General features: G+C 40.0%; 1 protein-coding gene across 2 annotated transcripts in view; it reads left to right on the top strand.

Moving 5' to 3' along the window:
• AKAP6 (A-kinase anchoring protein 6) overlaps positions 1-17,925 on the top strand; it is a 500,321-nt gene that overhangs the window by 367,092 nt on the left and 115,304 nt on the right. For both annotated transcript variants that reach the window (XM_062205295.1, XM_062205294.1), the window contains exon 9: positions 6,680-6,800. In XM_062205295.1, coding sequence (XP_062061279.1) covers positions 6,680-6,800 — 121 coding nt within the window. The remainder of the gene's footprint in view (positions 1-6,679; positions 6,801-17,925) is intronic.

The raw sequence follows: 17,925 nt of genomic DNA, 5'->3' as shown, positions 1-17,925 counted from the left end.
ACAGTTCCATAAGTAACTAAAACCTAGGAAAAGCAGTTCCATAGGTAACTAAAACCCATCAGTCTGAGCATGGTGCTCTCTGGGCAGGATCATCCTCCATGGAGAAGATAAATGGAGTCATCTTGAGAGACTTTCCAAATTCTACTTCTCAGTTTTTGTTAGGGATTGCGTAAAATAGTTGGTTACAGATTGTTTACCTCCTACCACAAATCAGAGGGTAGATATTCTCTATGGCCTATTAAATCTTTGGATACCCACAAGGCCTGGAGTAACACATTGATTTTACAGAAGGTTGAATTGCCAGCCTGCCAATAGAAGGACTGGATCCAGTCTTTTCTTAGCACACAAATGATGACATGGGAAGATTTATCTTTTTTTAAGAAAAAAAAAAAAAAAAGCATTTCTTGTTCTGTCTCATGACACACAGTTCCCTCATTTGTTCTCCCAGCTATTGCTTTTAAAAAATTTTTTCAGAATGTCTTCTAGTTTCTTAAATAGAACATAAGTCATTGTGTTACGTGCATATTTGTAAAGGGTTTTGATTTCCCAACAGCCCAACAATCCTCTAACTATAAACAGAAATTTACAGTGATATATCTAATTTCATGGACAATCTCAGCGGCTAGAATTTTATGGATTACGTTGATGCCTCTTATTAACAAGTTTGTAGGCTTGACTTCATTTTCTTAGACATTTTCACATGTATGTGGATATATATAAGAATGGAGAAAATTACTGATGGAAAGAACTCCATATTCCTTGTTATTTATTAATGGCAAAGGCAGCTGCTTTCCTCATGAGGAATTTGCTCATGAATTTTCATTCAAAATAGTAAATTAGTGTCCACACTTTAATATGTTTAGAGTGGAAAGGGATTCTACATGCAACTGTGCATATCAGATTCCATGTCTGGAAAGCTAAATTTTATTCTTTAATGACATTATGATTGGGCTGGGTGCCACTGTTATATCTCCCTTCTGTGCTTGGTGTGCCACACAGAGTAGAGGATGATGGGAAATTATGATCTATTATTAGTATTTTACTTCAGTGAAATGCTTAAACTGTATTTTTGTAGGATTTTGTTACTACTCCCTTTTAGTGTCTTTTTTTGAAAACCAGAGGCAAACTTCCCTGGGCAAATAATGTGAACAGTGAGCACTCAGTGGATATTTGGGGAAAGAATCAATATGCTAAAGAAGCTAGGAAAATTGGATCATTTAATAGAACTCCCAGTATAGACAAGGTGGTATTTCAGGTACCAGCCTGGTGTTTTTAGATGTGTTAGTGTGAAATGAACCATTAAGCATACAAAGGAAGAATTCTTAAAGGCCTAAGTGTATATATACATATATAGAAAGAGACAGATTATATTTCTACCTACCCACCCTTATGTAGTAAAACTGTGAAGACATTTTAATGTTATCTTTTCTTCAACCAATAATTGCTGTTTTGGTAATTCTTAAAATTTGATTGCATATTTTAATCAAGATTCCTTGGTGAGCCAAGCTGAAACCTCATATATTCACACACATCTCCCATTGATTTCACTTGGGTGAAACTTTATCGTTTAAGCAAAGTTTAAGTTGAAATGTTGAGTTAATGATGCTCACTTTAAATACCAAAGGCTGCATGCATTTATGTATTCAAACACTTAGCTAGTCAAACATAACTCCCATCAGGGTTTAAACCAAGGATGATTTCTTAAACTATACAAGCCTCACAAATAATACATTGCCATCCAAGCTGCCAAAAAATGACACTAAGTGTAAGCTTGGTAATATTTTATTATTTTTTTTTGTTGAAAATCCCTAAAATCTTTTAAAAATTTATTTAAGCAGAAAAGAGAGAAAAAGACAGAGCTCCCATCTGCTGGTTCATTCCCCAAATGCCTGTGATGGTCAGGGCTGGGCCAGGCTGAATCCAAAAATTGGGAACTCAGTCCAGCTCTCTGCTGTGGGTAATACGGATCTAAGTGTTCAAACCAGGATCAACATCAGCAGAAAGCTGGAAACGGCCACCAGAGCTGGAACTCAAACGCAGGCACTCACACCTACAATATTCTTTAACATTAACATGGCAGAGAAAAATAGTGGGTAAGGTATTGGGAAATTCACTTGGCAATCACCCAAAAGAGTTAAACCCACACTTAGAAATGAACACTAAAGGAAAAAAATGGCACATCTATTTCTCTATAGCCTGTGTCTGTCTCTTTTAGAGTCTCAGGCCATAATAAACACATTCATAATTGTATATTTGTCTAGCAAAAATTGATTTTGGAATGTAAAAGAATTTTTCCCCCTAACATGATCAAAGTTTTAAACCTCCTAAAATGGGAATATTATACCTATAACAGAATGCCAACTCTTTTACTGTGTACCTTTTTAAGATCAGGTCTGTAACAATTTAAAAGAAAACTATCAAAAAGAATCCCATTTTGGTGATATGTTCGCTTTCTAACACTTCCATAGAGTATATTTGAGTTGGTCTTCCAACACTTTCATAGAGAGTGTAGTATTTATAGAGTATCAAAACTGTGCTTTCAGGCCTTTTAACATCAAGATTACATTTGAAAACAAATGTAAGTTGACATGATAAACCCACACGCAATTACAAAGAAATATTATGAAGACATGTGTCCCGCTAAAATGCACTCATGTCCCACATAAGATTCTGAACTGTGTGCCACTGTATCACTTACCTCTATTGTCTTCTTTAAAAGAGAGGTTAGGGAGTTTTCCGCTAGACACTCAGGAAAAGAAGCTGGTTCTGAATTCAGCTGGTAGAATCAGTGCAATCAAGGAGATAGAGAGCTGCTAACTAGTTCTGTGCTACCATTGATAAAGTCACCCATCTATAATCTTTTCTGTTTCCCTATTTAGTAAGTGGTATTTTTCCTAGTGGACATTGTATTTTATAAAATCACTTGAAGGGGCCAGCCCTGTGTGTTTATCTCTTTCTCTCTGTGTCTTTTTGCCTTTCAAATGAATAAAATAAACAAAAATTTAAAAATCTAGTTATTAATAGTTCATAAAGCTCCTTTACCTTTCACCATAGCAAAGAGAAAGAGGTCAAGGGCACAGTCCATACTATTCATTTTAAGTAAGCAAAGGGGCTATTATAATTTCTGAAAACAAAATCTTACCTCACGGTGAGGGGAGGAGTCTGTCCATATTGCACTGGTTGCTTTGGAGTTGGTATTTGAGGTTGAGATACTATTAGCTACTCTTTTGAAGTTTCCTTTGCAGTTGACTTTCATTTCTCATTGTTCACCAGGTACTGGACTAGACACTGGGGACACAAAGACAATAGACTCAGTCCTTGCTCTTAAAACGCTTAGTCAGGGGCCAGCGCAGTGGCCTAGTAGGTTAAACCTCTGCTTGCAGTGCCAGCATCCCTTATGGACACAAGTTTGTGTCCAGGCTGCTCCTCTTCCAATCCAGCTCCCTGCTAATGTGCTGGGAAAGCAGTGGAAGATGGCCCATGTGCTTGGGCCCCTATACCCACGTGGGAGACCCAGAGGAAACACCTGGCTCCCGAATGTGGATCAGCTCAGCTTCACTCATTGGGACCGTTAGGGGAATGAACCAGCAGATGGAAGACCTCTCTCTGTCTCTCCCTCTCTTTCTGTGACTATGCCTCTCAAATAAATAAATACATGTTTTTTAAAAAATTGCTTAGTCATAATCAGAGTTATTTTTAAAAACTATGTATATGTATGAAAAGAAAACACATTTTTTTCTTACCTATTAATTTATTTAAAATATTCTCTTGAGGGAATAGCCTCTTGGGATCAGTGCTCAGGATTTTCAAATTTACTGTTCCTCTCCAGTTTCTTCTCCAAGATGGCATATGACTGAGCATGTGGGGATTTACTTGATATTATGAATTTTGCATTTACTGGGGTCTCCTGGTTTAACACAAGTTGGCTGGGTTCACTGATATGATTTCTCAACTAGGGCATTATGAGGTTGCCACCCCTGAACGTCTGTGGCTGGGCTTGTTTGTGGCATTTTCAAGACCCAGTGTTATTTCTTAATAACTAAGCCTCATGTCAGCCCTCGCTAGCCCTGCCAGCTCTCTGAGGTCTGGCTTCAGAAGCCCACCTGGCTCTCTTTGGTTTCATTGTTCCATGGCAGTGCCTCTGTCAAGTTCACCTGTTGAACTCTCAGGAACCTTTAAGAATAAGATGACCCAGCGAGTCCTAACCAGAGGTCTCTATCTACAACACCCCACTCCAGTTTCTTGTTGGGAAACTGTATAAAGCAATTTTCTCCTAGAATTCCTAGCAGGAGATGGAGTTCACATTCTTGAGTTTTTGGCTTTCCCATTGCCTGCCTTACATGCCTCCCCTCTGGGTCTTAGCCCAAGAGAGTAGAGGCTGCACATCTGAACATATATTCTTTCTACCTTTGTTTTCTTCCAGTTTTCCAAATCTATTGAGGTAGAAGGAGTTAGTTTCTACCTCCCTCCTCCCTTTACTTTTAATGTCTCCTGAATCATATTCTCCTAACTTTGTGGGCAGCATTCTACCTTACCCTATCTTCATGGTTAAAATATGGGAGAAGGCAAAAAGAGATATGGTGACCCTTGTTCCAGAGGTATTTTTATTTTTATTTATTTAATTTTTAAATTATTTATTTATTTTTAAAGTCAGAGTTACAGAGAGAGAAGAGACAGAGTGATCTTCCATTCACTGGTTCACTTCCCCAGGTGACCACAATGGCCAGGGCTGGGCCAGGCTGAACCCTGGAGCTAGGAGCTTCATCCAGGTCTCCCACATTTGTGGCAGGGGCCTAAACACGTGGGTCATCTTCAACTGCTTTTCCTACATCATTAGCAGGGAGCTGGATTGAAAGTGGAGCAGCCAGGATATGAACCAGCTCCCATATGGGATGCTGGCATCACAGGTTTCAGGTCTACCCAATATGCCACAACACTGCCTCCCCCCAAGCAGAGGTAATATTAGATGGTTATACTTGCAACAAAAGCAAATCCTTCTTAGGCAGTTATTATTAGTCACATAGTAAAGAGAGTCTCACAATTTATTTGTCCCTGTTACAGTCGTTGGTTCCTTTATTGTTTTGAAACGGGATGCTAATCCAGATTTCACATGTGTACTGGAATTTCTTACTATTCTATGTAATAGAACCAGCAGCCTTGCCAACACTTGTAGAAATACAGAACCTTGGTTTCAAAAAGATCCTCAACTCTGTTGAAAGTATATTAGCGTGCTCACACTGCTATAACCACCATACTTCCCTCACTGAAGGTATGACCACAAAAACCATACCAATCATTGGCATTCAGTAAACATGTATTAATCAATTCTACATGTTAACCAGTGATGGCTTGTGCCCTGGGGTGCTTATGGTCCTAATCAAGGATCTTTATAATTATGGTAAAGTAATTAAAGTAAAACAGGAAATTTTTTATCTAGTCTCCTGATCACTAGGCCCACCTTACATTTTTCTGACAGATCTATTAAGATTAATTTAAAAGTTATTAAAAATGGATGTTCATTTTCTTGGAAAGCAGCCACTTAATGTATAGAGACAGGAATTAGGTAGTAATAAAAGACTCAGCTGTGAAATTCAGATTCATACCTCAAGGTACTGCTTCATTAGTACTGATAGAGTCTTACTGAGTTACAGTTTGACAGGAGGGCAGGTCTTTTAGGGGGATGATTTTTGGGGGGCAGGACAAAGTCATAGTTTTTCATCCCTCACTTTGGTTTTCTGATCACAGTGTTTTAGAAGAATCTAGGCTTTACTTATGCACCAGGCTTTCAATAGAGAATCACATTAATCCTTTTAAGCTCCTTATTCTAATGATTTATTTTGTTGAAAACCATAGTGATCCTCCTTTGAATTTTAATGATTGCTGGCTATTCAAAGATTCATTGTTTTGACTTCCTGTCCTTACCTTTGTTTCCTACATGTCTGTGGGGAACACCTGTCTAATACTGGATCTGCCACTGGTTCTCAGTGGCTTACCAGAGTCACTCAAGCCTATCTGTGAGCGTTAGGCTGAAATGCAAGTTACTCATCCATGACAATAAGTGTAGGATATATGTTTGCAGAGATAGGCAGATAGACAGCGGAAGGACAGATAAGTGATTGAGTTATTTCCCAGTGAAAATAATATTTTGTACCTGAAAGTATATTGTGATCATTTTAGAGAAATTAGTTAAATTAGTTCTCTTAAGGGTAAATCTTTTGGGATGACTATCTGTGGAAAATCTAGTAGATGCAAAAGGGGTTTGAATTTCCAGGGCGCTGCCATTATCCAGAATTCTGGACCACATGTCCTCCGAAAGCCATGGACCCTTCATTCCTCAATCTGTTAAATGGTAGTGCTCTGTTTCAAAGATGTATGGTTGTCATTTTGTTCAATGGCTGCTAATGCCCAGAAAGGGTTAGCAAATGGAAACAGTCGTGGCTTGTTTCAGTTCTGAGCATCCGAATTACACATTATGTTTTCAAAATCTGGGAAGTGACTGTTGTCACAGGCTCAAGTTCCTAATCTGCCCACTGTGGAAACCACACAGAATTTTTTTTCCTTCTCTTTTCACAGGTATCACCTAGGAACATCATGGGTTTTCAAGAATATATTATTCTAATATGAGATTTTAACAACTACATTGTATTTATGCATAATACATTTTACGCCTTATCTTCAGGCTTCTGGACTTTGATTCAGAACATCAGGAGCTCTGGGATTGGCTGATTGACATGGAGTCCCTTGTGATGGACAGCCACGACCTGATGATGTCAGAGGAGCAGCAGCAGCAACTTTACAAGGTTAGAGCTACCCTTCCTGCCTTTACCTTGCTGCGGAAGATCTGATTAGCCTGACAAGTCTGTCTCTCTCTCAGGATATCTTTGCGTTCATTGTATGTATCATGGTGTCTATTAGAATTCCCTCTCCTGTCCCCGAACTCATTTCCATCCCTCGTGTGCTGACAGGCTGCACCGACATCATAATTGCAAGAAAGTTCCCTTTATCACATTCTATTTGGTGTAATTCTATAGCAGGACAAAGATTTCTCTTCAAGATGAATAGCAATAAATGAAGCTGCATTAATAAATAGACTGAAACAAAATGAAGGATAAATGGACTGGTAACATTGAACAAAGTGTGTTCTGTTTGGAGCACTCAGGTGAATTCTGTCCACCTCTCAGATCTTCCCAGGGAAAAAAGGAAATTTGCCTTTGGTTTGGCTTGTTGCTGCCAGGGCACAGGCCTTGTCCAATTTAATATTTATTAGAGATACACAGAGCAGACATTGTCATATTAAGTCGATACATTTGCGTGTGATTTAAGAAAACTGACTTGGAACTCACATATTGATTGCAGGCAATCCAGCTGATAACCACCTATATTGGTTTCCATGTCTGCTAATTCACCCTTAGCCTAGGGTCTGTTACCAATTCTACACAAAAAAGTCTTACAAGTTCTTACAAAACAGCCATGTGATTTTGACGGAGACAACAGTTGCGAGATTCACAGTGCCTGAAAAAGCTGCTGGGGAGGGAAGAGGGACTTTCCGCTGAAATATCAGACTGCAGTAAATCTTCCTCATTTAGGCAATTTTTATTGGAGTAATTCTGACAGTTGTCATCCTTGAATTGCTTTGAGCATATGGCATATTTCAAAGAGCAGATTGTGAATCATAAAAAATAAAATTAATAACTAACCACAGAATCAGCAACAGTATAATGACAAGAAACAACTACCCTCTAGCTTTTTAAAATTTCTACAGAACAAGAAGTACATTCAAGGTCAAATAAAAGTTGTCTTCTTTCTTCTTCAATTTTATCATTTTGAGTTTACCTTTCTTTGATACATTACTTTAACTTTCGCTGCCCCTAAAGACAGATATTTGTACTTCTCAAGGGTCTGTCTGGTTGACTTTAATTAGTATCCCCTGGGAATTAGCTTAGTTAAGAGAAGATCTAAGTTCCCCAGGGACTCAGAAAATGGGGCTATTTTATTCTCTAAAGAATTCCATCTAACATTAATCAAGTGTGTTGACTGTTAGCTGTATCCTGTATGGATAGCTGTCCCCATTAACAACAAAGCTACCCAATATATCTTCTAGCGTAAGGTATTGTTAGAGTAACAGTGTTTACCTAATATAGCTAAAGCTAGGTGATTTCACATGTCATGTCAGGATCAGGAATTACTTATGAAAAATGCCTCTCTCTCCACACAAATGTGGAGGTTGGAAAATATTTTATTCCTGAGACTTCATCATTAAAATCTGAGCCAAACAGGGAAAATAAATGCAAAAGTTTACCTAATCATAAGCCATTATCTCAGACTTTATTGCACTTATGATGCCAAATAACATTTCTTTTCTTCTTAATGCATTTTTATATTTTGCACATAAGCCACTATTTTTTCAGAAACAGTGCTATTCTTTGTCAAAATCATATCCGTATAATTTACATCACAATTAATAGGAAATCATTGAACAAAAAGTGTAGTCTTCTTTTTCTTGTGATTTCCTTGTAAGCGCTTTGCCTGAGAATTCCCATTCTGGCATAGTGAAGGCCATTATTCCGCCCACTCGGTACCTCTGGGTTATGGTATTTTTCCAGACATTTTTCCGTACTGTGCTTTTTCATTTGTGACTCATATCCTGTCACCATCCTTCTCCTTTTAGGTGTTCAACAAAGACCAGCTCTAACTTTGTATTTGGCTCATAAAGAAAATTAAAAATTGAGTTAGAAGCCAAGAGCAAATGCTGCATGCTTGTAGCATCTTTCTTTATGTGACACCCTCTCCCCCCAGATTATTCTAGAGGTGACAAAACCACTAAGACAATCCTGAAAATATTTACAAAGGAATCATTTAGAACTTGGGCAGCTTCTGCATTAGAAAAATGGATGGAGAAGCATTAATTTCAGGTTCTGCAAAACACTCTCCAGGGATTCTCAGATTGGGTCAACATTTTCAGTATCCCATTCCTTTGTTCTAATCTGCTTTTTCATGAATCAACAGAACTGATACCTTGAGGGAGGGGCATTTGTAAACTACTAATCAAAGATACTCCTGAAGAAGTAAGGCTTTTCACCTATTCCTAAGGCCTTCATAGGCTTTAAATACCATTTGAAGCTATATTAATCATCTTTTTGTTAAAGAAAAAAAGATTTATTTATTTTATTTATTTATTTTTATTTATTTAATTTATATTTATTTATTTATTTATTTATTTATTTATTTATTTGAAAGGCAGAGTTACAGTGAGCGAAAGGGAGGGAGGAAGAGATCTTCCATCTGCTGGTTCACTCCCCAAATGGCTTCAATGGCTGGAGCTAACCCAGGCTGAAGCCAGGAGCTTCTTCTGGGTCTCCCACAAGGGTGCAGGGGCCCAAGCACTTAGACAATCCTCTGCTGCTTTCCCAGGTACATTAGCAGGGAGCCAGATCAGAAGTGGAGCAGCCGGAACATGAACCAGCACCCATATGTGATGCAAACGTTGCAGGCAACGGCTTAACCTGCAACGCCACAATGTTGGCCCTGACATTAATCATCTTTAATCTTTGTATCTATTGGTCCCAAAAGATATCAGTGCTTTATCAACATTTTGTATTAAGGGTGCCACTGACATTTGGGACAGTTTTTGTCCTTGTACCACAGAACATTTACTACTCATGTTCCTGGTCACTGTGAGGATGCAAATGAAGCTCATGCTACCTGTTATTTAGAGAAAGAATGAGGGTGAAATTTTAAGGGAGATCTTCAGCTGAATGGTAGCAAAATCCCAGGAAACTCAGAAGCTTGTTCCTACTATCATAGCATTCAAAAACCTTTGTTCCCTCACTGGGTGGCTCTTTGTATGTCATCACTTAGCTCCTTATCTATCGTGGATAGATAGACCCTGACCCCAGTTAGTGTATTTATGTAGTCGTCAGTTGAAACTCAACATACGCATTTGGAAATGTTGGGTTGGAGAAAATCTAGTTAAGACGGTATTTAGTGGGAGTGAAGCTTCATTAGCATCTTCAACATTTGACATTACCTTTCTGACTTGTCTACTATTATATTCTGGTCTCCGCTGAAACCAGCTGGCCTTCATTCCTAGTTACAGACCACAGATAAATACCGTAGACCATCCATCCCATTGCTCTTCAGAAGGGACTTGTGGTATTTTGGTTACCCAAAGCCAGTTAAATACACAAGGGAGTAAAAAAGGAAGAGAATTGGATTTAACAAAGAGTACATTCATATAACCTGACCTAATTTAGAAATGCTAACACTACTGTGAGCTATAAAGTGGGCTTTCTGTTTAAATCATTTCTCATTCTTTTCATATTGTTGTAAATTTTAAACCATTTTCTTTCTAATTAACTTCAAATTGCAGAGTCTTAAGAGTAACCCACTTCTTATGGAAAACTAACCATTCCCTTAGCTGCATGTTCTTCCTTGTACTGAGACAGTGACCACGCTGCCAACGTCTTCTCTTCTCTTCCCCATCCCCGACTTGCCCTGCCTCTGATTAGGGCCCTCTGTACCTATTCTCTAATATACGTTGGCAGCATCACCAGCCTAGAAAACACAAGCATAGTCCTTCCTCGTTTTTTTTCTTGCTCTGAGAATCACATCCAAGGAGAATTTGCTTGCGCTCTCTCTTTATTCCTCTTACCTTCCTAAGTAGGACAATTTAATTTGTCAAAAGTAACCACCGTGATTTTGAAAGTTCAGCTTCTATTTGGACTGGAGTTACGGAGTCAGAATTCATAATCGCAGGGAGCTGTCACTCTGCTGGTCTGCATGTGCATTAACTATTAATGGAGAAATATTTAAGAACCACTTGCAAAGAAAAAGCTCCATTTGTTTTTTCTTTTCTAAAGATCAAAGGTGGCATTATTCTTGGGCTCAGGGAAGCTCTATCACCTCCTCCCCGTCCCATAAATTTTATAGACTGAATGACTGGGAAGCATTTCAAGATTGGAGAATTGGAGAGTTGCTACTCAGGCTGCTGCTGTACTGCCCTGCGACACCCTCCCCCCTTGATTCGCCCCACCCACGTTGTCACAAGTGACGTTGTAGGACTTTGAGCGTATACCTGCCTACCAGGAGCTCATACCCATGCACTGAGTACTGCTCGTCCTCTGCTTCCTACGGAGCACAGATGATAGAGCTCCTAGGGATCCTAGGTTGTCATTGGGATGGCTGGGGGATTTCTGTAGTCCAAGGGCCAAATTCAGAGGTTGCAACCTTGTGATTATTGTTAAAATTGAATAGGGGTTGTTTTCAGATAATATAAAGCTCGCTAAAACATCAGATTGATAGAATTGTTCTTGAGTCAATAGCTTAGCTGCTCCTCATCAGTAAAACCTTAGATTGTATGATGGTGCACATTGTGGTTCAGCAGACGAAGCTGCCTCCCTCAACACTGGTATCCCACGTCAGAGAGTGGGTTCCAGTCCTGGCTGGTCTGCATCCCATCCAGCTCCCTGCTAATGGTCCTGGGGAAGTAGTAGAAGATGACCCAAGTACTTGGGCCCCTACCATGCATGTTGGAGATGCAGATGGAGTTCCCAGATCCTGGTTTTGACTTGGCCTGACCCACCCCTGGCCTTTGTGGCCATTTGGAGTGTGAACCACAGATTGAAGACCTCTCTCTCCCCTTCCTTCTCTCCCTCCTCCTCTCCTCCCCCTCTCTTTCCCTTTCTGTCACTCTGCCTTTCAGATAAATAATAATTCTAAAAAACTCTTTCAAAATTATATGGAATTAAAAAAAAAAAAACTTTCTGTGAATCTTTAGCCTAGTGGTTAACTTACCTGTGTCTTTTTAATGAGTACCTGGGTTTAGTACCCACCTCTGTCTCCTGGCTCCAGTTTCCTGCCAATACAGGCCCAGGGAAGTAGCAGTAATGACTTAAGCAACTGGATTCCTGCCACCCATAGGAGAGGATGAATTGAGCTCCTGGCCCTATACTTTGGCCTGGCCAAAACCTGGCCTCTGCAGGCTCTCGTGGAATTAACCAACAGATGGGAATTAACACTTTCTCCCTCCGCACTCTCCCCCTTCTCAAATACAAATAATGCAAAACAAAACAACCCTTCCAGCTCAAAAATCATGAAATATGCACCTCCTTCAACCTCAACTTTCATGAAATTTACTCTGGAGGTTTTTAAATTTAATTTTAAGGGTCAGTTATTTATATGATTCTGGTTGTTATGAGGAAAATGTCTCCTGTATCTTTTCCCATTACTATCAGCATTATCCAAAGATGTTCTGTGTTTAAAAGAAATGGACTATCCATTTGTCATAATACAGTGATTAATAAACAAATTAATTACATTTTACCCTGCTATGAATTTGAGATTATTAGTGAGGATCCGTATGAAAATAATAAAAATATTTTAAAAACATAAATACAAATCAGAATTGGGGAAAGCAAACATAGACTGCTTCTGTGAGAAGAGCCAATGCCTGCATATGGAACACAAAGCCCTGCTGTTACTAAAGTTTGATTCCAATTTTTAATTTTGGGATTCCTGGTGGCAAACGTAAAAAGGGAAATGTGCTCAGTTACAAGCCTTATACTTTCCGTGAGAAAAAGCATCATTCTTCTTTGAGGAAATTAAGTTTAGTTTAATACTTTTAATGGAAGCATTTTAGGATTTTTTTTTTTATATAAGAGATTAGAATAGTATGTCTAACCACAATATTTCTTACAAATAAATTTTTAACTACAGTGTTTCTAACAAGTAGATTAACTATTTTTTTCCAATTCTGTTGATGTTTGGAAACTCTGTCCAAAAGGTTGCTCCTTTTCTTTCTTTCTTTCTTTTTTTTTTTTTAGACAGAGTGGACAGTGAGAGAGAGAGAGAGAGACATATCTTCCTTTGCCGATGGTTCACCCTCCAATGGCCGCCGCGGCTAGCGCGCTGCGGCCAGCGCACCACGCTGATCCAAAGGCAGGAGCCAGGTGCTTCTCCTGGTCTCCCATGGGGTGCAGGGCCCAAGTACTTGGGCCATCCTCCTCTGCACTCCCTGGCCACAGCAGAGAGCTGGCCTGGAAGAGGGGCAACCGGGACAGAATGTGGAGCCCCGACCGGGACTAGAATCCGGTGTGCCGGCGCCGCAAGGCGGAGGATTAGCCTGTTGAGCCACGGCGCCGGCCTGCTCCTTTTCATAATAGGTTGGCCAGGTGGAATTAATAAGAGGGGGCATCAGTATTTAAAAGGGTAGAATATTCAGAGTGAAGGAGAAATATAAGTATTTATAAAAAGAGAAGCAGTTAAAATTAGTTAACACATGGCCGGCGCCGCAGCTCCATAGGCTAATCCTCCGCCTTGCGGTGCCGGCACACCGGGTTCTAATCCCGCTCGGGGCACCGATCCTGTCCCGGTTGCCCCTCTTCCAGGCCAGCTCTCTGCTGTGGCCCGGGAAGGCAGTGGAGGATGGCCCAAGTGCTTGGGTCCCTGCACCCCATGAGAGACCAGGAGAAGCACCTGGCTCCTGGCTTCTGATCGGCGCGGTGCGCCGGCCGCAGCGGCCATTGGAGGGTGAACCAACGGCAAAAGGAAGACCTTTCTGTCTGTCTCTCTCTCTCACTGTCCACTCTGCCTGTCAAAAAAAAAAAATTAGTTAACACAAATCTAATTTAAAAAGAACATAGAATATTAAAATCATGGGTGGATGGATAAATAGGCAAGAAAATATGAAAAAATGCAAATAAACTTTAAAAGCTGAAAATGGAAGAGGAATTGATATATAACAGAGATGGAGTTCATTTTAAAGAATAGGGGGAAATGTTAAGAGAATTTGGATGTATTTTTTTTTTTGAAAAAAGTATTTATTTATTTGAAAGACAGAGTGACTGAGGGAGATCTTCCATCCACTGGTCCACTCCCCAAATGGCCACAAAGGTTGAGGCAGGGTCAGGTGAAGCCAGGAACCTAGAACTCCATCTGAGTTTCTCATATGGGTGACAGGGACCTAAATCCTCAGGCTGTCCTCCACTGCTTTCCCAATCACTTTAGCAGGGAGCTGGATTGCAAGTGGAGCAGCTGGGACTCGAACCAGGGTTCAGTATGGCATGCTGACATTGAGGGTTGCAGCTTAACCTGCTGCACCACAACAACATCAACCCTTGTATGTGTGTTAAGAGATAGGCATTATAACTTTGGAAAGAAACATGTTTGGCATAGGATTAGAAAAACATGGAGTATAAGAAGAAAAATTAGACATAGTTACCTTGTTATTTTATAACTATTGATGCCAAAATGATATTATCCTAGCCATAAACTAATCACAGAAAGTAAAAAGTTCTGTGTGCTAGATCTCTTTCATTTTGGTCTGGATCAGCTGATCTAAAATTATTTCAGATGTGACTTCCTGTCCTTTATGACTGACATGGAACTCCTAAAAAATGTTATGCTAGTCTGGCTTGTAGTCCACATTACAATAGTTAGACTTAAAATAGGAACAAATCGATTAAGTTTTTAAAGAGTTTCACATTGGTGTATAGCAGTCCACATGAAAAAAGTAAATTCTGTGCATTAGACCTTAGGTTGGGATTTCAGTTCCAAGTTTCACATCTCCACCTGGACTGTTCAGAATGGAACAGATCACCAGACTCTGAAGCAGTCAAGGTAAAAATGTTAGAGCTGTATCAGGCACAACAACTTCATGATAATTTTTTACTTCCTTCCTGTTAGATTAATTGTATAACTTAATTGTACCTTAGATTAAAACTCCATGAAGATAAGAAGAATACACTGAAAATCACTACACTATTTCAAGTAGCATTTTATTTAGTCATTTTTAAAGTGATCAGAATAGAAAAACCCAGACTGTCTCCACTGCTAAGTAGAAATGGATTTGTTGTTGTGTTTTTATTGAAACAGTCCCTAGATGGACTGTCATTTTCACTGGCGTTCTCACAGATCGGTGTTTGCTGTGACTACTTCAGTGTCCATGTTCTCTTTTGGGGTGAGGGGAGTGGGCAGGATGGCCCCCTGAAGATGCGCAGGACAAAAAGTAGATGAATGTAGTTTCTGGACAATGTATGAAACACTTCATCCTGGAACCTAACATTTCTATTTGCATCACTTTTTTAAAAAAAGAAGAAAAAAAAAAAAAAAGAAGGATGTTGAGAGAATAGGATGCCAAGAAATAGTTGGCTGTGTGTGCGGAGGGGCGAGGAAGGGAAGGCTGGCCAGCAGTTTTTGTCTCCGGCGGGCGCGCTGCTGTCCGGAAGGTGCATTGGCTCTCGGGGCTGGCCTCTGCTGCATTGTGCTGCCGCCTCTCTCCCGGGCCCGGCTGGCTCTGGCCTAGAGTGGATCAAACAAGCCGTGGGGAAAGTTCCCCTCATTTGCATCACTTCTAGACAGCCCTGTCGTACTCTTTGCTGACAGGAAATCACTGTCTTTGTCACCTTTTCTCAGGGCCCTCCTTTTGGCAGAGATGGGCCATGTGACCACGCTTAATCACAACAACAGGGCTGGCTCGGGACTCAATGACATGTTTTCCTCAGCACTTCAATAAATGGGGTAGAGGAGTCAGTAGGAAATGACTACATTAATTTTAGAGTGAAAAGATAATTAACACTTGAAGGACTAATGCTGCAACCTATGGAATTATTATTCAAATTGAAGTTAATTTATCAAAACTCGTGAAAACTATCTGCCCTATTGCAACTGTTTAAAAAAAAAATAAACCTTGAATAGCGAGAGCCGGGCATGGTGGAGGGGGTTTGCTTGGAGGGGGGAGAGTGAGGAGCAGGGAGAAAAGGAGAGAGGGAAATCATAGCAGACGTTAGCTGTGTTTGAAAAAGCAACTTAAATGGGCTCAACCTTCAACATTTGGGGCTGAAGGCTGGAGCATGTAAAACGCTTACTTAGATGATATGAATAGGACACCGGCAAACAAAAGCAGCAGTGTGCTCCCAGAAAACTGTGCTTAAAGGAGTTTCCTTGGCAACAGAAATGCAGTTCCAAAAGTAGACAGAACTTTCCTCAGAAAACATACTATTAATAACAACCTTCCGGAACAACTTGGAACAATTTGACGACTTGGCAGTAATAATGCCAAGTGTTCTGCAAATTAATCTAACACATAACAGTTATGTTTCTCTTGCCTGCAATTCTGTTGGACCCTGCCTGGGACTCCTTGCTTTTCAGTGGCACAAAAGTGAGAAATATTTCTAAATGCTGTCATGGAGAAAAAAAAGCCAAAAGAAATGTTAGTAGCCAATGGTGGCCAGTAATCGTATTCAGCCTTTTGAAACTTACCCAGAGTTCTTAGGTTAATAAGATGAGTGGATTCCAGTGAAAACCGCTATATTTAATATCTCTTTCCGATGAAGGGGCGTCCCTGAACAAAACTGGATAGAGGGTTACCAGCCTGAGACTTACCTTGCTATGAAGCTCATCTGAGGGCATTGGCTATATAAATGCAACGCTTCACTAAAATGTGTGCCAAGTATTGTTTTTGAAAGCATCGTCATTTCTTGCCAGCACAGAGAATAAACTAATCTTGGACCTACTTGGCTGATGGGAGTCATTTGAATTCTCCTGAAGGCTATCCGTTTGCCAGCCAATGGAGGTCCAGTGTCCCCCTTCTCTGACCTTTCTTGAATCCTTAGATCTAAAGGTTAAAAGTAATCAATATCTCATTGTGCTGCTTGGTTTCTGGGTAATAAGTAATAAGCATCATGGTAAAATCCAAACAGTTATAGATGGCACTTAAATGAGTTGACCCATTTGGGAGGTTCTATTAATTGCAATCAGAATAGTCATTAGCATTTGTTGATAAAAAAAAAAGAGTTAGGATTATACTGCAAAAAATTTACAGCCTTTAACTTTTTGAAAAATTTTACCTAATTAGATGGTAATGTGCAATGATCCCCCCTGTGCTAAGTTGAAAGCTTTGGCTTTAGTCACAGATATGTGTAGTTTTCTTTCTGGTGTTTATAAAATAAATTACAGGAACATTTAAATTTCTAACAAGAAAGGGTGTTTAGTTCCTACCATCTTTGGCCCCTGAACTATTCAGTACTATGTATATGTTTCAGGTTAGTGACTTAGTATCCCTCATCTACTTTTTAGCTGTTTATTTTTTAAGATATCCCTGGATCAAGTCATTTTTTTTAAAAAAGATTGATTTATTTATTTGAAAGGAGAGTGACAAAGAGATGGAGAGACACAGAGAGACCTTTCATCTGCTGACTCACTCCCTAAGTGGCTGCAACATCCAGGTCTGGGCATGCCAAAGCAAGAAGCCAGGAACTCCATCCAAATCTTCCACATGGGTGACAGGGGCCCAATTTCTTGGGCCATCTGCTGCTGTCTTCCCAGGCACATTAGCAGGAAGCTGGAGTGGAAGCAAAGTAGGTGGCTCTTGAATTGAGACTCTGATATGGGATGCCTGGCGTTAGAAATGCTGGCCTAACCTTCTGGAGAATAACATAACACACACTGCCCCTCCCCCAACATCTTAGTGTTTCCTTTTTTTAAGATTTATTTATTTATTTGAAAGAGTTACAGAGAGACAGCGAAAAGAGGAAGAGAGAGAGAGAGGAAAGATCTTCCATCTGCTGGTTTACTCCCCAGATGGCGGCAACAACCAGTGCTAGGCCAGGATGAAATCAGGAGCTTCATCCGGGTCTCCCAGGTGGTAGCAGGAGCCCAACCACTTGGTCTACCTTCGGCTGTGTTTCCCAGGCCATAAGCAGGGAGCTGGATCCAAAGTGGAGCAGCCGGGACACAAACTGTGGGCACCCGTATGAATGCTGGCATCACAGACAGCAGCATTACCTGCTACATCACAACACCATCCTCAGACTTTCCTACTTTTAAATTACATATCTTTAGTGGTTATATTCATATTTGTGAAAGCATGATTTGAAGTGAAAAAAAATATGATGTCTGATTAAAGTTTACTAAAATGTATGGTTTGAA

The sequence above is a fragment of the Lepus europaeus genome, chromosome 11, assembly GCF_033115175.1.
Source record: "Lepus europaeus isolate LE1 chromosome 11, mLepTim1.pri, whole genome shotgun sequence".
Lineage (NCBI taxonomy): Eukaryota > Metazoa > Chordata > Mammalia > Lagomorpha > Leporidae > Lepus > Lepus europaeus.
This window is presented reverse-complemented; position numbering and strand designations above follow the sequence as displayed.